At 37.9% G+C, this 24,127-nt stretch overlaps 1 protein-coding gene across 1 annotated transcript in view; it reads left to right on the top strand.

Moving 5' to 3' along the window:
* Positions 1-24,127, top strand: part of LOC115216328 (polycystic kidney disease protein 1-like 1) — a 235,489-nt gene that overhangs the window by 90,607 nt on the left and 120,755 nt on the right. Inside the window, exons 9-15 of the mRNA XM_029785550.2 lie at positions 11,409-11,523; positions 14,884-15,452; positions 16,328-16,564; positions 17,740-17,867; positions 19,824-20,051; positions 22,418-22,537; positions 23,730-23,916. Of these exons, the coding sequence (XP_029641410.2) occupies positions 11,409-11,523; positions 14,884-15,452; positions 16,328-16,564; positions 17,740-17,867; positions 19,824-20,051; positions 22,418-22,537; positions 23,730-23,916 (1,584 nt within the window). The remainder of the gene's footprint in view (positions 1-11,408; positions 11,524-14,883; positions 15,453-16,327; positions 16,565-17,739; positions 17,868-19,823; positions 20,052-22,417; positions 22,538-23,729; positions 23,917-24,127) is intronic.

The following is a 24,127-nucleotide window of genomic DNA, read 5'->3' as shown; positions in this document are numbered from 1 at the left end:
GAAATAGCTGATGAATAACATACTTCATGTATGCCATATCTGTTAAGAGAAGAAACAATCATGGCTAAAATACCCTTGATCAGAAACTGCTTAGTAGATCTGGTGTTAAACAACAACTAGTTGAACTTGTTGCTTCTCCAGATTTGTACAGTTACACGACTTATTCAAGCAGATATTTTCACACCAGTGACAGACGAGGTGAGGGGGAGTACAAAGATGGACATAATGTGTGAGGATTTGCATAGAAATTTACATATAGTGAATGATTAAAAAAGCAAAATATATCAACAAAAGAAAAAATGTATATATCAGAAATAAATAAATAAAAAAAGGTGATAGTGATGGAATATTCTTGATATAAGATAATCTCTAGGGTCAATCAAGGATCCCAATCATCCCAGATGTCCCTGAACAACGAGGGCAACTATCCTCTCCAGTTCTTGCTTGTCAACTCAATACTTAGATTGGTACCATCCACTTTTGCCATTTTTGCCTTTTTCTTCCACCTTTCAATAAATTCACTTGAGGACAGCATCTTCTTCTCCATTTGAAACTTGAAAAAGTTGATGAGGACTATACCAAAGGGGAATGTCTCTCTCCTCATATCTTTCAGCCTCAATTATTCCAAAACCTTTTCTTATCATAGCCACTTGACAACAGAAAACTGACTTACCTGCCTGATTAAAGGAGGGCAGAGTGGGGTAAATCATCACAAGGGATTCTGTCTGTTTATAGATGGATTCATTTCACATGTGGCAGCAGTCACTTGACATAAACTGCACAAGTTAGCAATGCCAAGACACTGAAGAATAATTTTCTCACTTTGCATGCATCTTGATCAAGTCTGTCTGATGGCCGACTGGTAACACCCTTCATTAGTAGCACTACCAGGTCAAGGATTAGCCATGGTATTCCTCAATCTGATAATATAACAAGAACAACAACAGCTATAGCACTGATAGTTTTAATAATATTAATGACAACAACATTGCTTGCCAATAATTCTGTTACCTAGGTGATTTATGTAAATAAAATACTAGGTGAGTAATATTCTAATTTGAATTTGCTTTGTCTCTCAAGTTGTTCCAAGCATTTATTTTTACACTAGCAATGGAAGGATTGATTCTTTTTTTTTTTTTATTCATTCAAACGTCAGACTGTGTGATGCATATTTAATCTATTGTAAGGTTATGGAGTTTTTGCAGGAAAAAAACTGTACATTTGATATGAATTATATCTGGTTGAGTAGGTGTGAATAAACTTGAAAGATATTTAGGAATAAAATGTGCAAATATTGTTTGCAAGAAAGATTATTTAAGTTAGCACACAGTGGGGGTTTTTTGCCACAGACTCATCCCTTTTCCTATGTAAACAAAATAGAAAAATAAAAGTCAACAAAATATTGTAGACCAAGTTTATTTATTTAATTTTTTTTAGTTTTAATTATTCATTGAAAGATTGCAATTTTTTTTTTTTTTTTTTCATAAATTAAAGCATTTGCTTATTGTTGGAACAGTTATTTTCATGATTGTGCTTATGTCCTACTTAAAGATGAATTAAAATTAGAAATTTTATTCAGCCAAATTGAAACCAATGGTAGCTTGTCTAATATACCTCTTCCTCCATTCGAAGTTTCTGGTTTGGCTTAAACAACACTTTTAACCTTGCAGGCTATTCTGCTCCCTGTTATTTTCATAATATTAACGATCGTTAAATGATATCATTATATGAAATCATTAATAATAGTAAAGCAAGTTTGTTTTCTTCATTTTGGTGTCATTTCAATCTGAGTCATGCATGAATAAGAAAGTGTAACTTTGTTGCATATCATTTTGATATGTTTTCAAAGTTATTTTTACAATATAATAACAAATGATTCGAAATGTAACTAACCAAGACGAGAAAGAAAAGTAACCTGATTTGATTTTTCTCCTCTTCAGTATTGGATAGTATTAGATGAAAACTGTCACTAAATTTAGACTTCTGATGCAAAACATCTTGATACAAAATTTGGCTCCAATTCAAAACCGATCAGTATTATTGGCAATCTGAAAGCAAATAGAAACTAACTGCTCCCTGTCATATCAACCATTGCCAAGCACCTGGAATTTGGGCATAAAGCCAATCTAAGAAAGTGATGTAAATTCAATGAAATCTCTGGTTTACAAGTTCAGGAGGATAACAGCCATTACCAAGTGCTCATTGTAATTCTATTTATATCCAATGTAAACAATGATGATGATGATGATGATGTAGCTGTTCTAGATTTTAAACAAACAAAACTGATAGAACTGCTTTTAGTTAAAAGGGAAGAAATGCTAACATGTTTTTTGTATCCATGAACTCAAAATGTTGTTTATTCTGGTTTTTCTCGTTAAAACCCTAATCCTACAGTTTGTTGTGCCTTAACCTGTCATCTTGAAAAGGATTTGAGTAACATGCTTAAGTTTTCTTTGATTTTTGTTTGTCCCTCGGATACTTAGACCATAAATAATATATTTTTTCATTAGTCAGTTTTAGAGCATTAGATATTTTTAGAACATCTACTGGCTCCACAGATTGTACTTTTAATTTCCTTCACCATTAAATGGTTAAAACATTAACCTTCATTTGATGATGATGATGATGAGGATGAGGATGATGATGATGATTACAGTAACAATACTCCTGTTATTGTTGGTGCTGTTGCTATGGTAGCAAGCACCTTTTGCAATTAAAGCTGTATTAAATAGTGAAGACGTATGGCATTTATGTTTATTTTTCTCCCTTTTTTTTTTCTTTAGATATTGTCTGGATTTTTATAGTTAGTGTAACAAAGTGTTTTGAGTGCTTCCAATACTGCCATGCCCCAAATGACTTCACTTCTGCTTCAAGGTCACAACTTAGTTCAAATTTTAATATTACTCTTTGAATTGTTTCAATGATATGGGACCAATCCTATTTGGTGTTACATGATTTCGTTCAGTAGCTGAGGCAGAGCTCTACAGACCTCTACACATACATTCTTTGGTTTTAGAGACAATTGCTAATACATTTTACTTTGATTACCTCGGGTGACAATTTATAAGTCAGGGCTCATTAATTGACTTTTTTCTCCTTTTTTTATTTACTTTCCTCTTCTTGATATTCTACCCCAAACTTTTGGTTCTGAACAAACCTAAAGGAAAGCTATTTGGTGCCAGTGAATGGAATTCATTTTAGGATCAAAAAATTATTGATACTGTTGCTATTTTGTTGTTCATGTTTTGTTTTTATCTATATCAGAATAATTCCTTAGGGAAAATCCAGATGGACAAAAGTATATAGGTCAAAGAATGTTGTCCAAGTACGAGTTAAATGTGTGTGTGTGTGTGCGCGTGTATAATATTCACATTTTAACAAAACATTAGTGTGCGTGTGTGTGTGTGTGTATGTGCACGTGCTTGCATATCTAATTAGGCTAACTATTATGGCTATCAGTATATCAGTGTCTGAAATGGAATTGTTACAGAACATCACATAATTTGCTTGACAACTCACTTAAGACCACAGATAACTGCTCCCATTCACAGATGGCTAATCTTTTAGGAATACCTAAGAGACTCTACCAATGGAGATTAGGTGTTACTATGTGAAACAAACCTTTCATCAACCATCTAAATTATAACCCTTTCTTACAAAAGAGGCCTCGTGGTAGGCACAATATCAATAATTATAGTGACTGAACTGATCCTTATAAATTACAGGATATTTTACTAACACTTACTTTAATCTCATTATGTAAACCAGTTTAAATGTCTGCTTAAATTCAGAAACAGGAAAGACCTGCACATCAAGTTCTGCATTGGCAATATGTGTGTGTATGTTTGTGAGTGAAGTGGAGTGTAAGTGCTGCTGGACCTGTGTGTATATATGTGTGAGTTTGTGTTTGCATGCAGGCACTGACAGACACATGCACTTATGTATTTATGCACAAATATTTATAATAAATATTTGTATTATAAATATTTGTATCTGTAACTGCAATATGTGCATGTATGTATCTCTCTCTCTCTCTCTCTCTCTATATATATATATATATATATATATATACGAGGGGCGTTCAATAAGTAATGCCCCTGATCGACTTCCCATAGCAGTAGAGCAACGACACTTGGCACAGTTATTAGTCTTTTCCTACATAGGAACTACCCAGAGTTATGCATTTCTCCCATCGTTTGATACAGCTCTGGAGACCGTTTTTGTAGAAGACCCCAGCTTGGTCCTCCAACCACGACGTGACTTCAGAAATCAAGGCTGCATCATCTGGGAAACGCTTTCCTTTCAAAATCAACTTCATGGCTGGGAAGAGGTGAAAATCAGAGGGTGCAAGGGGAGGAGTTCATAGCTGCACGCTTGTGCTTCTGATCTGGCAACACGCGAGTTGTGGACCGGAGCGTTGTCCTGCAGGAGGAGGATGCCTTTGCTGATCTTGCCCCGCCTCTTGATTTTGATAGCTTCTCTTAATTTCCTCAAAAGTGAAGCATAATAGGCTCCTGTAATTGTGGTACCCTTTGCCAGGAAATCTGTCATCACTACTCTGTCCTGGTCCCAGAAGACTGTGAGCATAACCTTGTCAGCAGAGGGCTGCACCCTTGCCTTCTTTGGAGGAGGTGAGTCACGGTGCTTTCACTGCATTGACTGGGCTTTGGTCTATGGATCATAGTGATGGACCCAGGTTTTATCCTGTGTGATCAATCTTTTGAAAAATTTTGACTCATCTTGGCACATCTCCAAATTCATCCTCGAGCACTCAACGCGTTCTTGCTTCTGGAAAGGTGTGAGCAACTTGGAAATCCATCTGGCAGACACCTTTTGCATATGCAAATGGTCATGAATGATAGTTTCCCCAGACCTGGTACTAATCTTGACCTTATGGGCTATTTGGCGAATAGTTATGCGTTGACCTTTCAAAATGGCAGCCTCAACTTGACGGACAGATGTCTCATCAACGGCAGAAGGGGGTGACGAGATCTGGGAGCTGTTTCCACAGAGTTCCGACTATGTTTGAATTCACAATGCCAGCGTTTTACAAGGTCATATGATGGGGCATCATCACCATAAGTTACTTTCATTTCATCAAAAGTCTCCCGTGGTGTGCGTCCTTTCAAATACAAAAACCAGATCACTGCTCGACACTCAATAGGCTCCATTTCACACTTGACTCAGTTCAAACACCTGTAAATCAGAAACCACAATTAGCTCAGAGCTGTAATTTGCCACTTAATCTATAGAGGTATAAATAAGTGCCCATGCAAAATTTCAGCTAGATCAAACAACTGCAAGTGGGTCAGGGGCATTACTTATTGAACGCCCCTCGTATATATACATATATCATCATCATCGTTTAAACGTCCGTTTTCCATGCTAGCATGGGTTGGGCGGTTCGACCGGGGTCTGGGGAGCCAGGAGGCTGCACCAGGCACCAGTCTGATCTGCCAGTGTTTCTACAGCTGGATGCCCTTCCTAACGCCAACCACTCCATGAGTGTAGTGGATGCTTTTTACGTGCCACCGGCACAGGGGGTAGAGGAGACTGGCAAACGACTACGATCGGTTGGTGCTTTTACGTGTCATTGACATGGAAGCCAGTCAGGCAGCGCTGGCATCTGCCATGTTCGGATGGTGCTTTTCTTTTAGCATGTCACCGGCACAGGTGTCTTAACTACTATTTCCATTCAGTTTTCATTTGATGTTGTTGTTAACGTACTTGACTCAATAGGTCTTTTCAAGAACAGCAGATCACTTTATGATCCAAGGTTAGCACAGCAGGCCATCCTGAACTTACTTCATTTGTCGGGTCTTCAAAGTCACAGCATATCTCCAGAGGACTCAGTCTTTCGTCATAGCCTCTGTGACACTCAACATACGAAGGTCATGCTTGACCACCTCGTCCCATGTCTTTGTTGGGTCTGCCTCTACCCCGGATTCCTTCAACTGTCTGGGAATGGCACTTCTTCACACATCTCTCCTCATCCATCCATAGTACATGACCATACCAACGCAAACGTCTCTCCTGCACACTGCATCCTATGCTTTTTATGCCCAACATTTCTCTCAGGGTGGTTACACTCTGTCGTGCATGGACACTGACATTACACATCCAGCGGATCATGCTAGCTTCATTTCTTTCAAGCCTATGCAAGCCCTCTGCAGTCACGGCCCATATTTCACTACCGTGAAGCATGGCAGTTCGCACACATGCGTCGTACAATCTACCTTTTACTCTGAGCGAGAGACCCTTTGTTGCCAGTAGGGGAAGAAGCTTCCTAAGCTTTACCCAGGCTATTCTTATTCTAGTGGTGACACTCTCTGAACAACCACCCCCGCTACTAACTTGGTCACCTAGGTAGCGGAAACTATCAACTGCTTCTTGTTTCTTCCCCAGGAGTGTAATGGAATCTGTTTTCTGAGTATCAGTGCTGTCTATTGCCCCTGTGCATCTGCCGCAGATGAAAGCTATCTTCCCAGTTAATTTTCCTTTGATATTGCTGCACCTCTTATGTGTCCATAGCTTACACTGGGTACATCTTATGGAGTTTCTACTACACCTTTTCTACAGATCGAGCAGGGCCACCTACCTGAGGGGCTGTGTGATGAGTTCGCCTTCCTACTTACTAGAACTTTGGTCTTTGCTACATTGACTCTAAGGCCTTTTGATTCTAACCCTATCTTCCACACACGAAATTTCTTCTCTAGTTCCGGTAGTGATTCTGCTATGAGAGCTAGGTCATAAGCATAGAGGAGCTCCCAGGGACAACCTGTCTTGAATTCCTCTGTTATTGCCTGGAGGACTATGATGAATAGAAGGGGACTGGGGGTGGATGCCAACTTCTACCCAGATTCTTCACTGTACTCATTGCTAATCCTAACCTTACTAACAGCCTCACTGTAAAGGGCCTGTACAGCCCTTATTAACCATTTGTCTATCTCCAGTTTCCGCATCGCCCACCAGATAAGGGCTGTCAAAGGCTTTCTCCAAGTCCACAAAAGCTAAGTATAGGTGTTTATCTTTGGCTAGGTATTTCTCCTGCAGTTGTCGAACCACGAATATGGCATCAGTGGTGCTTCTACCTAGTACAAAACCAAACTGCATCTCATCTATGCAGACTCTCTCCCTGATGAGATGGGCTATGACCCTCTCATATATATATATATAATATATATATATATATATATATATATATATATATATATATGTATGTAAGTATATATAAACATATGTATGTATGTATATATGCATGTATATATATTTGCATAAGTTGCATGCACACACGCACACACACACACGTGCTATATTATGGTAAGTAGTGCTCTACCATAACTTTCAGCTTCAGTCAAAAAATATAACAAACAACTCTCCTGGTCATTGTCAAAGTATTTGCAGAAGTAGAGGCTTGACTGGCCACTGTGTATATCCTGCATGGCCATCATGACCATGCTGCTTCTGCTTGCAGCTTAGGGGCGCTCACTAAAATGCTCCTAATGTTGGGTGCACAACTGAAGGAGACCCGTAACATGTGCCTATTAAACAAACATCCGTATCTGTGTAATTGTGTGAAGTCTTTGTCCACCAATCTAAAGAAACCTCTTCCCACACAAGTTTTGACCTTGAGAAAGAAGGTTGGGGCAAAGCAAGCAACGTTATGGTGCTACTTGTTGTATGTGTCAGGGCCCAGCATATAGGAAATGGGGTCTTTAAACCCACTGGATATCAAAGCTTCATTGTTGTAAGGGGCTTCAGAGTCGAAAATCTCTTGACTTGAGGACAGGTTTGAGATTCTCTTGCTGACACCCTTCACTAGGTTCCTGAACACAATAGGTGGGTGGCAGGGGTGTGTGTTGATGTAGGACAACGCCTCATTTGGTTTGCGGTAGGGTCTGTAAGAATAGGAGCTCAGGTCTAATGTAACATCTAAAAAGTTTATAACAGTGAGGTTGGTCTCTATTGTTATCTTGAACCCCTTGGAGCTAAGGGTGTTAATCAGATCCTTCCTAATCCTATCGTGAGTATGCCCATCAGCTCCTCTAGAGATGGCCAGAACATCATCTCGGTAGAAACCAAAGAAAACTGATAGGCACCTTTTCTTTGAGGTATCATATATATATATACAGTCCTATAAGGTTGCCCATGTCTGCACTATCGTAGGCTCTCATTGCTACATCAACTGACCCATTGGGTCAGTTTGCTTGACCCAGGTTGAACCTTTATTAAACAGCAGTGTTTCTCTGGCATGCATAATTACGTCCCTATTTCTATACCTAATGTCAAGGAAGTCCCTGGCAAAAGTGTCTTGACCAGCAACCCTTTTGATATACATAAGTGGAAGTCGACCATATTGAATTGGGAGAAGCTTGTCCTACCTCCAGCCTGGTTGCTTTTAAACTAATGACTTCGTTGGTCCTTCATTAAATACGCCCAGCACATCTAGGAATATCACCACAGCTGGAGCCAGTGTAAGGGAGATAACCGCATGCCACCTGCATGCACAAATATCTTTTGTTTACAAAACTAATCGATCGTGGCGTAATCGACGTCCAGTTGTCTGCCTTCGGCCATTTCAGTCTGATGAGTTGCATATACAGCTAAGCGCTTTATAGGTTTGAAACCAAATGGTCACTCTATGACTGGTCATAACTTTTACCTTCCCCAAAAACCATATCTCTCTCTCCCTCCGTCTCCCCCCCACTCTGTCTCTCTATATATATGTATCTATGTGTGTGTGTGTGTGAGTCTATATTTTTGTATATATGTGCATATGTGTGAAGGTACATGGTTTAGTGGTTCGGTTATTTGGCACACGGTCGTAAGGTGATGAGTTTGAAAACCAGTGATGCGTAGTGTCCTTGAGCAAGACACTTTATTCCTCGTTGCTCCAGTCCACTCAACTGGCAAAAACGGGCCAGCCTTGTCACATTCTGTATCACACTGAGTCTCACTGAAACTACTGTTTAACGTCTGTTTTCTATGCTGGCATGGGTTGGGTGGCTTGACAGGAAGCATTAAGGCCACGGGCTGCACCAGGTTCTATACTCTTTTTGGTTTGGTTTCTATAGCTAGATCCCAACCCCTTCACAGAGTGTACTGGGTGCTTTTTATGTGACGCCATCGCAAGTTCTTTTTATGTGCTACCAGATCCACAACAACACTTTTTATGTGAGACCCTGGATCTCAATTCCGTTGTGGTAGGCAGGTCTTCCCAGGTACAGCAGTGTGCCATGTAGTCTTCTCTGTCATCTCCTTCATAAGGTTCAGCATTTTGAGATTGGCCTTCAAAACTTCGTCCCAAATATGTATATATATATATATATATGTATGTATGTATATATACACATACAGGTTTGTTGGTGCAAACAGGAAAAATAGAACCCAAAATATGAGTATATGCATACAAACGTGTGTGTGTGTTGCCCTGTTTATAATTATACCATATGTTACATATATATTATATCATACCTTAGTATGGACTAAGATCCCCATTGACAGGCCGCTGGTATTTATAGAGGGTTAAACACTTTCAGCATGCAAATTAGGGACTCTTTCACAGAGTAACTGCTGCATTTGTTGAGTACATAAACAGTTTGGCTGCTTGTTTCTCTGGGGATTGTCAGAATGATGTGGACGCCTCTGGTGAGAACCCAAGAAGGTTCAAAAATTGATTAAAGTTGTTCATCATTTTTTTTCAGTCTGCGGAGAAATGGCTAAAGTTTGCCCTGTTTATAATTATACCATATGTTACATATATATATATATATATATAGGGAGAGAAAAAAATAAGGATTATTTGCCAACATAATATGGCAGTCGTGGTTAGGACAAATGCTATTTAGCTCCAGGAAACATCATCTGAACCTTATGAAGGAGATGAGAGAAGATTATATAGCACATTGCTGTACCTGGGAAGATCCGTCTACCACAACAAAAATTGAGAACCTAAAACCATGGTTTCACATAAAAAGTGTTGGTGTGGTAAAAGATAAAGAAAATAAGCAATTCTGGCAGCAGCAAGCTTACAGAATTGTTGACACCTCAGGCAAAAGGCTAGAGAGGCATTTTGTCCACCATTACATTCTAAGTTGAAATGCCACTGAGTTTCATTTTGTCTTTCATCCCTTTGCTTGTTCATGGATTGATTTAATCAACTTAGCCCCTTCTCCAAAAACTGCTGCCTCACACCAAAATTTGAAACCATTATTCATCATCATTGTCATCATCATCATCATCATTATTAATGAACAGCTCATGCTATCAATGTGACATGGATACAAATATAAGAAGCCTGATATTCTCATCATAACTACCTGTCTGATGAGGGTACACTAGGCGCATGTATTACAACCACATGTGCACAATATTGTGACCTCATATCTAGATAAACAACACATGACCTTGCAGATAGGGCCCAGTTAGAATTTTGTACACGTTGAGAAGCCCATCTTGCTCAAAAGGTCCCTGAATAAGAGTTGTTTGAGCTTGATGAACAGGACACCCATGTTTCCAAAGAATCCCTCTCAATACATTGCTATGATGCTCCTCCACTACACGTGCTCGTGATCAGAGATAAACCTATCGTCAGCCACCAAGGGACGTGCCAGACGAGACTGGCAAACGGCCACGATCGGTTGGTGCTTTTTACGTGCCACCGGCACGGGGGCCAGGCGAGGCTGGCAACGGCCACAAACAGATGGTGCTTTTTACGTGCCACCGGCACGAGGCCAGTCAGAGCGGTGCTGGCAACAGCCATGTTCAGATGGTTCTCTTACATGCCACCAGCACTGGTATTACAGCTGCAATTTCCATTGATGTTGATAAGTGATATGAATAATAATATGATGCATGTGTGCAATTTTGCCTGTCTCAAGCTTGCAGGATTGTTAGCATTTTGGACAAAAGTGCTTAGCTGCATTTCTTCATGCTCTTTACATTCTGAGTTCAAATGCCTTTGAGGTCGACTTTACTTTTCGTCTTTTTTGGTACTGATAAAACAAGTACCAGTTGAGGACTAGGGTCGCCTTATTTTACTTACCCTCTTACTTACCCCATGCTAAAACTTGAAATCCTCCTCCTCCTGAGTTCAAATTTTGCTGAGGTTGACTTTGATCTTCAAATTTTCAGGGTCATTGAAATAAATACCAGTTGAGCATTGGGGCCATTGTAATTGACTGGTCCCACCACCCTTGTGCCTATTGTAGACAGGATTGTTACTATCATCATCATCATCATCATCATTATTGTTGTTGTGGAATGTGCTTTGTATATCAATTTTCAGATGTATTTATCTAAAAATGAACAGATTTTGAGAACTTCCTTATATGGAACAAATAGATAAATAGTAATTATAACATTTCTTTTTAACTGACATTTTTCTCTTTTTTTTTTTTTCTTGTCAGGAATTCCACATGGGAGGCTGTCTTTAGAGGCAACCCATATAATTTATTTCACTGGAATGTCACAAACCTGGAGTATGACATTGAATCAGCTCTCGTTACTTCCAGTGAGCCAAAAGTAAGTTCAATATTTTTAACTAGTACATCAATTTAAGTCATAAGATATTTTTGTCCTCTTTTCATCTCACATAAAAGAATGGGTTTGTGAATATATAAAACAGCCATTATAGGTATATTTCATCAGTTCCAATGAATGATTCTACTATAAATAAAAGTATATTATATCTGTTTAAGCTGGCTGGAGGTGACAAAATGTGATAAAACTTTATAACAGTTGGAAACCTTTCGTTTCCAGTAAACCTGGCATTGTCAAGGAAGTATTCATTTTACGACTCTCGTTAATTACTAAGTAAATATATAGATGCAAATACTGAATTGTAAAGAGGAGGAAGAAAAGATTACCCAGTAGTGTAAGTAGAATTGATATTTGAGTCTCTGATTGTGTACCGAAACCTCCATCCTCACAGAGAGCTATCTGCAGCACATGTGCCACCACCAGTAAGAGAGGCTGAAACTGTTCAGGGTGTGGTTGTTTCCATTATCTCTCTTGCACTGGCCTGACATGATGAACCTTAAATACCCTCTCAACGTGGAGTTGCAGCAGCTGCCATCTCCCCTCAGCCAAGCAGCAGTGGCCATCCACCATACGCTCAGATGAGACAACATGCTTACTTGATGCCCAACCCTTGCTGGTCAACATCACCTGGCTCAGGACGCTCCACAAGATCCCCCTTAAGATCTTGAAAGTGGTCTGAGTGCTGGTGGCTGATACTCTCTCTCATCCTCAATTGACAATAGTTGTTTTATTTTGCTCCACTCATTCTTGGTTTCCTCAACATTGTCACCAATGGGGGACAGCCTGTTGACAATGACTATAGTCAGGGCCAACACCTTGTCCTTGAAGCAGGTATCCATACCTAGTGTGTCTGAATATGCTGCACTCTACTCATTCACACACCTGCAGTCCTTCTTACCCTGAAATAGCAGCAGAGAGGTGCCAATACTTTCCAACCTGGCCACTTCATAGTTTTGCTGTTCCTACTTACTGCTGAAGCCAGGCAGTGCCCACTGAGCACAATTATGGCTCTTATTAACAGATTCATTCACTGTGCTCTGGACCCTTACTCCCAAGACTTCTTCTTTACAGCCCATCTAATCACTCTCAGGAAGAAGGACAGTGGCATACACTCCATCACTATGGGTAATGTGTTCTGGAGGTTTGCAGCCATCATCATTTGCAGATCTGTTACACCCAAACTAGGCAAGGAACTCAGCCTGGTGCAACAGGGTGTTAATGTTGCCAGTGAATGCAAGGGAGCTGCCCATGCCACTAGATGTTCCTTAATAACTGTCCTCCTGAGCCAACATCAAGGAAAAACTCAAGTACCAGGTTTGCTTCAGCCATGCTCTGTCTGCCTACCTGCTGGTTTATCTGATGTATAGGTCTCTGAGCATGCTCTCCACCACAAATAAGGTCATACTATCTTTGGCTGGGTGATTCACTGAGCCCCTCCCATTTGCTCTCAGTGTGGACAGCACTACTTGGAGCATCACAGCTCTTTTCAACATCTGGTACCTGGATGGTGCAATGGCAGGTGGGCCAGTAGAGTGTGTCTACCACAATCTCTGATCAGTGATTCCTGCTCAGGTGAGGATTGGGCTTGAGACTAACTCATCCAAGTTGGAGGTTGTGAACATCAACTTCAACACACAGGACTTCACAGCCTCCATACTTTCACTACTTCAGCAGGTACAGATGACTTTGAAAGAAGATGTCTTTATCCTCAGTTTGCCAATCTTCCTACCTGCCATTCACTCCAGCTAAGGCCTAAGCTTTGCCAGCTTAAAGCATTGACAAGCAGACAGGATGTGAGTAATGCGTACCCAGAATTTTTAAGAAGCTCCTTCACCATGCCAAAACTATCATATACAGTACCCCTTGCTACAGCCATGTATCTCTCCTCACAGATCTCAATGCCTGTATCCAACAAGCTGTTGAAGAGACATGCAACATTTGGTTTGATGACACTCAATGGCAACAGGCCACCTTACCCATCAAATATGGCAACTTTGGCCTTTGGTCCTTGGTCACTAACCCTGCCAAATATCCCCTCATTGGTGACCTCTTGCCATCTCCTCATCAACAGGATTCTCTACAGCACAACTGAGCCCACTGTGATTGGGGAGTGCAAGGTGGCCTACATGGTATGGGGCCAGCTCAGCTGGTTCTCTTCAGACGTCCATCCCCTTCTCCCATCTGTGGTCGTCTAGTCCCCTCAAAAGAAATGGGATGCCATCCAGTATAGCATGACCTCGGATGAGCTTGTGCAATGACTTGATCAGCACCATCTGGCATGTTTCTACTCATTCTCCAAGCCCCACACTGGAGCTTGGCTCAATGTGTTACCATTACACGTGATTGGCATAATGACTGTCTGTGTCGGTGTCTCTTTAAGGCTTGGCCTCAAGCTCTGTGAGCCTCACAAATGCCACTTGTGAAGACCTCTGAGTATGCCTGGCATATTGCCACCATCTGCATCCTGCAGTATCCCACTCTCTCCTCTCTCCTTCTCCTGCACTTCCCTCAAGCTGGGTAACCATGTATTTCCTTTGTGGCAACACACCTGTTTTGTTTTCATTCCTGATCTCTCTCTCTCTCCTCCTCTCTCTCCCTCCCTCTCCCTCTGTCTCTCTCTCTCCCCCTCCCTCCTTCCGACTGGGTAACCTTGTACTTCCTCTACAGCAAGACACCTGTTTCTGTCTCTCTGCCTCATTATCACCTTTCATCATCTGATACAAGATCACTTCCTCCAATACCCCCTCCCCTCTCAAAAGATTTTTGCCTTGCAAGCTACTTGGTGATCCTGTCAGTGTGGGTGCACTTAAAAAACATCCAGACCGCACTGTAAAGTGGAAGGGCATCCAGCTGTGAAAATCTTGCCAAAACTGACCTTGCCTGTGCTTGTGCTACAGAAAAAGCAGTAAGTCCACTCTGTTGGGTGCTTGCTGTTAGGAAGGGTATCCTACTAAAACAGTCACAGAAGCCTGGCACAGGCTTCTGCCTGGCCAGCTCCTGTCAAACCCTTCCACCCATGCCAGCAAGGAAGGTGGACGTTAAATGATGATGATGATGATTCACGCTATACTAACTTTCATCTTCTATTTTTCATTATTTCCATTGATAACTCTCATTTCCAATAAATCATTTAAATATATAAAACAACAATAGACAAAATAAAGGTCTTTATTTGATATTGGTTGCTCAAATTTTCATTTATCTCCAAACATTTACGAATATTAAATTGATGTTTAATACCTGCAGTTGTTTATTTTGCAGTGTGTGTGTGTGTGTGCACATGTAAAAAGTATGTATCTACCTATATAACCAGTAAAATTAAATGAAATTTTGTATTTTCAGCTTTCTTTCCACCTCTCCGTGCCTAGCTTCTATAATATCTCTGTTTTTGCTAAAAACAGTATCAGCCAACAAAATGCCTTCGTGATTGTAGAATCATGTTATCCAGTGTTAAAAATTGACTTGGACACCATATATGGTGTTGCTAATAAATCGGTGCCGATTGATTTCTACGTGTATGGTGGCATTTATATATCAGTTGATGTTAGTTTTGGAGATGGCGAAGAAAGAATATTTGCACCTGATGATTTGCTACAGATGCCGTACTATAATTTCTTTGAAGCTACTGAACCCAGCGAGACACCAGAGCATGATGTTTCCATGACCTATTTGTATACTGTCCCTGGACAATATGAACTTGAAATGATTGTTTACAATGATGTGTCAAGTATAAAACGTAAAGCCACTGTAATAATTGATGAAGCCATTACTGGTTTCCGAATTGAAACAAATTCTTCGAGAGTTGTCTCACTGGATGAATCTGTAACTGTGACTGCATACGTTGACACTGGTAATAACATCACTTTCAGTTGGAAACACTCAGCTGATTGCTATATAGTCAACTTAATCAGGTAAAGTTATTCATATTTGCTTTGTCTTTGCATGTAATTAAACAGTTCTTTCCAGGTGAAAGATATTTGATTTTAGTCTACAGGTTTTAGTAGACAAAAGAAGCTCTCCTCTGTCAGACAGAAGCTTGCCATACATCAATGTTTAGATATAACTAGCAGTATCGCCCGGCGTTGCTCGGGTTTGTAAGGGAAATAACTATATAAGCATTTTTAGAGAGTTACTTCCCTTATATAACCCGAGCAAAAATCATTAAAAATGCGGAAAAATTATGGTAAATTTTTTTTTAAATCGTAGACTCATCGTAGACACACACTAATACCCAGAAGGGCTCAATATGAGTGACGACTATAAGATACCCGCTTTTGTTTAAACTGCACTGCAAAATGTGGGAGTAGTTAGGAATCTAAATCGGAGGAGACAGAGTCTCACACACACAACTTCAATTTTATATATAAAGATATATACATTTATTTTATAATTAATTACACTGTGATAAATAAGGTCAAGAAAGAAGCCAATGCATTTTACAGAAGTGTTAAATAATTTCTTTGTCTTAACAGAACATCCCATCACTATGGTATTTTTTTAGATTGTACAAATGTCTGAATTTTATAGAAATCCTATCCATGCTGCCGTGTAAACATTGATGTAAATCAGTATCAGAACTCTCAAGTACTATACCAAAGGAATTATTTCTTTTAATCTGATGTGTTGTAATAAAATCAATAATTTTGGAAAGCCACTGACTGATTTTAGTATAGATAACATTAAACTAAAAACAAAAAAATTTCACATATTTCAGATTTTTTAAGTCCAATATGTTTCCTTTATATTTAATGTTTTAATTTTGGATTTCTCTTCTTTGCTAATTTAGTGACAATCGAAGTAGCACAGCAGTATTCAGATTCCTTACAGCAGGTCAAGAGTATGAAATATCGGTAGAAATGGTCGATCCTTGGATGATATCAAAAGAAGAGATAACGCTACCATTTAAATTTGCTCCTGTTCAAAGAATTACCAATGTTGTTATCTTTCCTCTATCGGGGAGATATGGTGCACCCTTAAGTCAGCCTCCAGTTCAGACAACTTCAAAAATTGTATTTCAAGCTAAGTAAGTCTTTTTTTACTATGTTATCATTATTGCCAAAAAATTGTAGTCTGGTATGTTTTAGTGTAAGAGTTAGTATTGTGAAGGATCAAACACAGTGATTGCTTCAAATGATTGCTGGTTTCTGCCTCAAGTTTGTAACTTATTCACATCCAATTTATTCTATTCATAAGATGTTGAGTTGTGTTTAATCCCAAGTCAGTTCTGATCTTGTAGATAGTGTCTGCATCCAGACGTTGACTGTTGATTGAAAAATATTACCTAAACTTATTGGCTGCATTTCATTGTGCTCTTAGGCAAGGTTCGTGACTCTACTACTGAAGTCTAAAATAGACTTCAGCAGTAGAGTCATGTCAGTCTTGAAAATACATGACAATCTTAAATAATGCAATTGACTGGAGGTATTTAGTAAAAGAATTCCAGCTATTAAAGCACTTACACCATCAATTGAAGCAAACAGTTTCAAAACCATTAAATCAAGAATATGAGGTGAAGTTGTGACATGAATTGGCTTTGGATTCCCTTCAAATTTTGTTTACTTTTTGTTTATGGTTTATTTTTACCCACTTTGAAGGGCATGCATTTTCAATCCAGGAATAAGAAATATCAACCAAACACCTGATGCACAAAAGAGACAGAGATGCAGGAGAAGCAGTAACATGTGACACCCAATGCAGACTTTGTGGAGTTAACACTGAAGATATCACCCACATTATAAGCAGTTGTCCGAAAATATCACAGTATTATCTACCAATGAGACATGATGTTGTAGCTAGGACACAAAAGTGAAATGTGTCAGAAGGATAACCCTGAGGACAAAGAAATAAGAACCCACAGTATGGTAGAAGCCATAGCCATTTGTATTAAAAAGTTGTATTGGTAGAATGTCCCAGTGAAAACCTAAATAAAATGTAAACACAACTAACTGATATAATGGTGGGATAGAGGAGAGAAAGTGGATAATGACATACATACAATGAGACAGACAGGCAGATGGATAGATAGATATGATGGGATTCTTTTGCTTCTGTCTACCAAATTCACTCACAAGGGTTTCGTAAGGTGCAATTCAGTAGGAATGAACCGAAAGTTACATAGTTGTCATGATTTCACAAATTTTTTTTCTTTTTCTCTTTTATTCGCCTTTGTTTTACTAATTTTCTATTTTTATTTTACAGCTGCACAGGTTCAAATGTTACATTTCTCTTTGATTATGGGGATGGTGAAGATGTTGACGTTGTTTATGTTCTTAACAGCTTTACTGACAATGTTCAAAATGCTGTATCATACAAAAAATTTGCTAAAGGTAAGGACTATTGTTGTTCAGTTATATTTCTAAAATTTAAGTGTTTTGAGAGTTATCAAGTTGATGAAAACAATATCGTTGAGATACTTCAAGACCAATATATTTACATGAGTTGTTTTCATTCTTAAATGTCATAGTATATCAGCTTACTTACTTACTAAAGGGTTAGCAACTTACTTCACTGCAGGTTTCATTCAACATTTCAGCTATGGTTTTAACTCCTCTATCTTCTTTGAAATAATTCTACGAATAAAGCAATGCAATGTGTTTAAATGCCTTGGGTTATTTTCAAGCATGTGCCGTCTGTAATTACTCAGGGTAGGCGGCGAGCTGGCAGAAATGTTAGCACGCCGGGCGAAATGCTTAGCGGTATTTCGTCTGCCGCTTCGTTCTGAGTTCAAATTCTGCCAAGGTTGACTTTGCCTTTCATCCTTTCGGGGTCGATTAAATAAGTACCAGTTACGCACTCGGATCGATATAATCAACCGTTTGTCTGTCCTTGTTTGTCCTCTCTGTGTTTAGTCCCTTGTGGGTAGTAAAGAAAAAGGTGTGTGACTGAGTTGGAGGCAGATTTACTTCTGCCTTCATAGCACATAAAGAAAACTGTGTTGTAGGAATGTACGCAGCACATGTACTACAGCAGTTCTGTGCATAGCTTAAATACTGAGATTGAAAGGTAGGGGGCAAATTATGCCTGCCTAATCTACAACAGAATAAAAGATTTTGCATTTTATGCATAGTAATCAGAGTAACCTTCATAATTGCCATGAAAGGAAAATGTTGCTCTCAATATATTTTATTCAAAGTAGGCACTGCCTACCTTGCCTACATAGGCAGCACGTCTCTATCTGGTGGGATTGCAAAGGAGTAATTCACTTTGGATTGTTACCACCTAATGCAACAATCAATGCTCAAGTCTACTGTCAGCAATTAGAGCATTTGAACCAAACTTTGAAGCAAAAAAAAGACCCGCTTTAGTGAATCAAAAAGGAGTGATGTTTCATCAGGACAATGCGTGATCCCACACTGCAAAGATCACATCACAGGAGATCGAAGAGCAACCTTGCTCCTTCAGACTAGTATTTGTTTCATAGTTTACAGAATCATTTGGGGGACATAACTTTTGCAAGCCAGGAGTAGGTTGAAACTGACATTTCAGAGTTCTTCACTTTGAAACCAAAAGAGTTTTACATTGATGGGATTAAAAACCTTGTAACTAGATGGAAGGAAGTCATAGATAATCAGGGAAAGTACATTGATGATTAAATTTCAATTAAATATAACATTTGATGACTTGTTTTCTTTATTCAAAATTTGGACAGAACTTATGGGATGACCTGATACTTGGGTTGATTTGTTCAACTAAAATTCTGCAAGGCGGTGCTCCAGCATGGCCATAGTCTAATGACCGAAACAAGTAAAAGATAAAAGACAATTGTATTTTCCTTCCCTAACAAATGAAAAAAAACTTGTATACTTGCTTAGAGATTCTTTTCTCACTGCTTTGTAAAGTATGATGCGGCCTCTGCTACACTGTTGAGCTCAGAATAGGACTAAAATATGTCTAAAGTTATTTCCCCTACTGGCTAAAAGTATAAACAATAGTATTGGTTTCAAATTTTGGCACAAGGCCAGCCATTTCGGGCTCAATAATATCATTCCCCAGTGCTCAACTGATACTTATATTGGCAAACCTGAAAAGATAAAAGGCAAAGTTGATCTGGACTCAAAACATAAAGATGGTTGAAATGCTGCTTACCATTTTGCTGAGCATAGCTATGATTCTGGCAGATTGCTGCCTTAATGAACAGTAATATTAGTCATTGACTCCTATTGTTGTTCTTCTGTAAATTTATTTATGTCTAGCTACTGTTTTAATGCACCATATATGTTAATGCAATTTACTTTTAAAACAACTCTGTTTCATCCGTAGTCATATTTTAATGTTTCTTTCAGAGGGAATTTATTCTATCAAGCTAACAGCCAGAAATCCTCTGGGAAATGTAACAGTAAGCATGGCAGAACTGTTTTATGTTCAACATCCACCTAAAAATCTCACGATTAAAAGCACTAATGCCAGTTATCTGTTAGGTAACAACATCACCTTCCAAGGTTTTCTGGAATCAGGCACAAATGTTACCTTCGACTGGAACTTAGGAGATCAAACAGAACTAATAAATGCAGGTAAAAATAGCTTCTTTTTGTATTTGCTAATTAAAGGATGTGGAGCTAAGTCTGTATGGGACTGACTGTTCTTGCAGATAAGGATAAGTGAATAAGGACAAAACTGGCTGATATTTAGTTCAAATTGTTGCAGGTTTCTCATCTTTTTTTTTTTTAATTAAAAAATTTTTTTCTTTCTAAATAAACAAAATCATGTGAGAAGTGAGTTCCAGGAAAAAAAAAAAAACAGAAACATGTGATAAAGGAGTTCTGGAAAAAAAACATGTGAGAAGGAAGTTCCACAAAAGTGATGCTGAGAAAAATTTGGACGAACTGGTTAGAAAATTGTGTGACAAAATAACATGTATACTTGTGGTTATGAATTGGCATTCTGTCAGCACTTTATTTGTATATGTTTACCACATGATACATGTATAGATAAGTGGGTGGAAGATATTAGCAGAATGGTTCTATAAATATACACCTTATTGTAACTATGACATTATATGCTTGGAACTTAAAATAATCTGTTCAGTTTCCTTTAGAGATCAAACAGGTTTTCTGTTGAGAAAAAGTAATTGGAGCTTGAGATAATATCCAACTACGCTTACTGTATTAATGGCATACTATCATTAAAATGAACACGATGTTTATTTCCGATGCTGCCATAAAATGATAAAGCTTAAATACAAAATATGATAGTTGAAAACTGTTTCATAGATGTTTGGCTACTGTTCAGAAAGATATTTTAAAAATTCAACCAAAATTATCATATTGTGTCTCTATTCTTCACTGTTGCAAGTGATCAACTCCAAGATGAGGCTAGTAATTTCATGTCCAGAAAATTTGCCGTAAACACTTCTGCTGCAGGAAATTTACTCTTAAAAGAGGCACACAAACAGACTACAAAATAGATAAATCATTTTAAAGTAATTGCTTCTTTCCAGTTGGTAGGTTAGTTGTTGAAGTTGCCATTTTAAGAAAACAGCTAATCTTTTTTCTTGCAATTTATCTTTTTACAGCGATATTTCCTACAGCAAAAATGTTTATGGCAAAATTTCCTATAACATAATAATTTGTATTTTGGAGTATATTCAGGACCTGTTGAGACTTTACAACTGCCTGACTGAAATATATTAGACAAGGGAAACATTTATGTGAACAGAATTCCTAGTTCCATTGTTAATTTGAATTAGTAATGTTTCAAATTTTGAGTCTTCTAGAGATGATTGTTATAAATGAAAAGCTGCAACAGATATAATCATCACCATCACCATTGTCATCATCATTGTTTAGCGTCTGTTTTCCATGCTGGCATGAGTTAGATGGTTTGACTAGAACTGGTAAGCTGGAGAGCTGCACCAGCCTTCAGTCTGTTTTTGACTTGGTTTCTATCACTGGATGCCGTTTCTAATGCCAACCTTTCCGCAGAGTGTACCTGGTGCCTTTTACATGTCACCAGCACTGGCTACAACTGCAATTCCACTTAGCTTGATGTGTCTTCTCAAGCACAGCAAATTGCCCATGAAACTCAACATCTGAAGTTCATATTTCACCACCTCATCCCACATCTCCCTGGGTCCGCCTCTTCCATAGGTTCCTGCCAGAGTTAGAGATCAGCACTTCTATATACTCTCACATTCTGTCATACATGCACACTGACATTGTACATCCCATGAAGCATACTCGCTTCATTTCTTTCAAGAATCCACATCAATTAAATTTAAGAGAAACTGTGATGCAAATTTTTCGTTGAAAGGAATATTGTCAGTTTGTCACTGGGAGCTACAATGTAGATTGCCACTGAAAGAAAATCTGGTGAGGATTGTTAATACTCTTCCATTAGTCTCTTAGTGTAGCCTTATATGGTAATGTGGGGTAGAGTATTGCACAAATTACACATATATTCTTGCATAGTCTATAAAATCATATCCTTTTATCTAAGGTGTAGTGTAGTATATAGTATGATAGAACAAGTTTTCATGTAAACCTTTATAAATCACTGCTTGTGTAAATTTTGTACGCCATCTCTCTTTCCCAAATCTGTGTTTGAAAGTTCATCTAAATGACTGGAAAACTGGCATTTAAATTGCTGAAAGATCAATTTGCTTCTCACATAGAGAATGCTTACTTCTCAGAAGCCATTATCAAGAGATTTTGGTTTGCTAACATGTGATCTCAAACAATATTCGAACATGTAACATCATCCTATAGAGCTATTTTGTATCAGCAAGCACAGATTTCTTGGAACTTGTATATTAATATCCATGATATAGTCATCTCTGAAGGCTCAAGTTTGAAAATGTCAGCTGAAATAATAGTGTTTTCTGATTGTTTATCTCATGACACATGTTTTCCATTTCTTTACATTGTTTGATCTTATACAGGATTGACTGTGAGTCATCGCTATCTAACAGCTGGCAGGAAATCTATAACCCTTCATGCAAAAAACAAAGGCTCCACAATCTCTACATCTATGGAGGTATATGGATGGAATAAAATTTCAAGTAAGGCTCAAACGAAACTAACAACTCTATATGTTTTTTATTTTTATTATTTCAAGTGCTTCAGCAAGTCTCTTTACACACAGTCACTGAACTGTTGATTGAAAGAGTTAGTGGCAGATCTCTCTCTCTTGTCGCAATAAAACAAAATTATTCTAGGTTTTTCTTTACGTATTTCATTTTCATTTCATTACTGTCAAATGAAATGTTAATTATATATATATATAATAAATACATGTATATAATTTATATATAAATCTATATGTACATAAAATGTGTGTGTGTGTTTTTTGATGCATGCAAAGAAACTACAATTCTCTTAACTTGCCTGTTTACTGAATTGATAATTTGTATCAAACATTTTCGTTTTATTAATGTGGTTGAAAGCAATAAATGAGAAAATCTGTCTGAAAGTGCTCATGGCAACATCTTTATTTTCAGATAAAACAAATGAAAAAGGAGACAATAGTAATAAACAATTAGATACATTTAATGAACAATATGTATTATGTGCTAGGTTTCTTTGATTTCTCTATTGATGCTATTAACACATTGAATATAGATAAGAATGTGAGGTGTTGGATTGCACACTTTAAAACTAAGTTCAAATTTTAAGAAGAAGTATTACTTTTTATTTCCCCATTTCTATTGGATTGTAACCTTACAATCTCTTGACTGATAAAATCATTCGTACAGAGACAGACAAACAAACAAATAAAAGCACAGAGAGAGAGAGAGAGAAAGAGAGAGAGTAGTAAAAAATCTTTAACTGAAAATTTTATCCCTGATGAATTGTAGTGAAAAATATTAGAAGCAAAATGCACAGAAATTGTATGTCAGGCAATATCATCATCATGATATATATATATATATATATATATATATATATATATATATCATGGTAATCGTGACTAAGGAGTTAGTGATAATGTTACAATTTCATGCTATCATAAGAAGTTTTCATTTCATGTAATTATGTATATGTATATGTATGTATGTGTGTGTGTGTGTGTATTATATATATATGTATGTATATGTGTATATTATATATATATATATGTATGTATATGTGTATGTTTATATATATATATATATATATATATATGTATGTATACGTATATATTTATATATATATATATATATATTGTATTTGTAAATTTGATTAGTACCTTTCCCTTATTTGATAAAATTGCAGGTGTTCAGCTCAAGAACAATGGCTCCATCAAAAAGGGAGCTGTCATGGAGCCGATGTTGCTTGAAGCAGTTCTTGTCCCAAGTTTCAGGCATACTTTACAATACATGAAATGGGATTTAGGTAACAACAATGATAATGTATTGACATACCTTGCTTCATGTGAAACGGTTTATCGTCAAAGTGGTCGGTGAGTGTACGCTATTCAAATCAGAGATTTTCTTATTTAATTTGTGATAATGAAAGAATATCCTTGATGTTGGATGTTTAAAATGAAATTGACATTTCTTCAAACAAATATATTTAACTATAATATTTATATATTATTTGGTAATAATACAGCTGTTGACAGCCCTTATAACTATTTCAACTGTTGACTGCTTGTCAACAGCTAATGTTTC

Source organism: Octopus sinensis, linkage group LG10, assembly GCF_006345805.1.
Source record: "Octopus sinensis linkage group LG10, ASM634580v1, whole genome shotgun sequence".
In the NCBI taxonomy this organism is placed as follows: Eukaryota; Metazoa; Mollusca; class Cephalopoda; order Octopoda; family Octopodidae; genus Octopus; species Octopus sinensis.
Note: the sequence above shows the minus strand (reverse complement) of the source record. Positions and strands in the feature narration are given on the sequence as shown.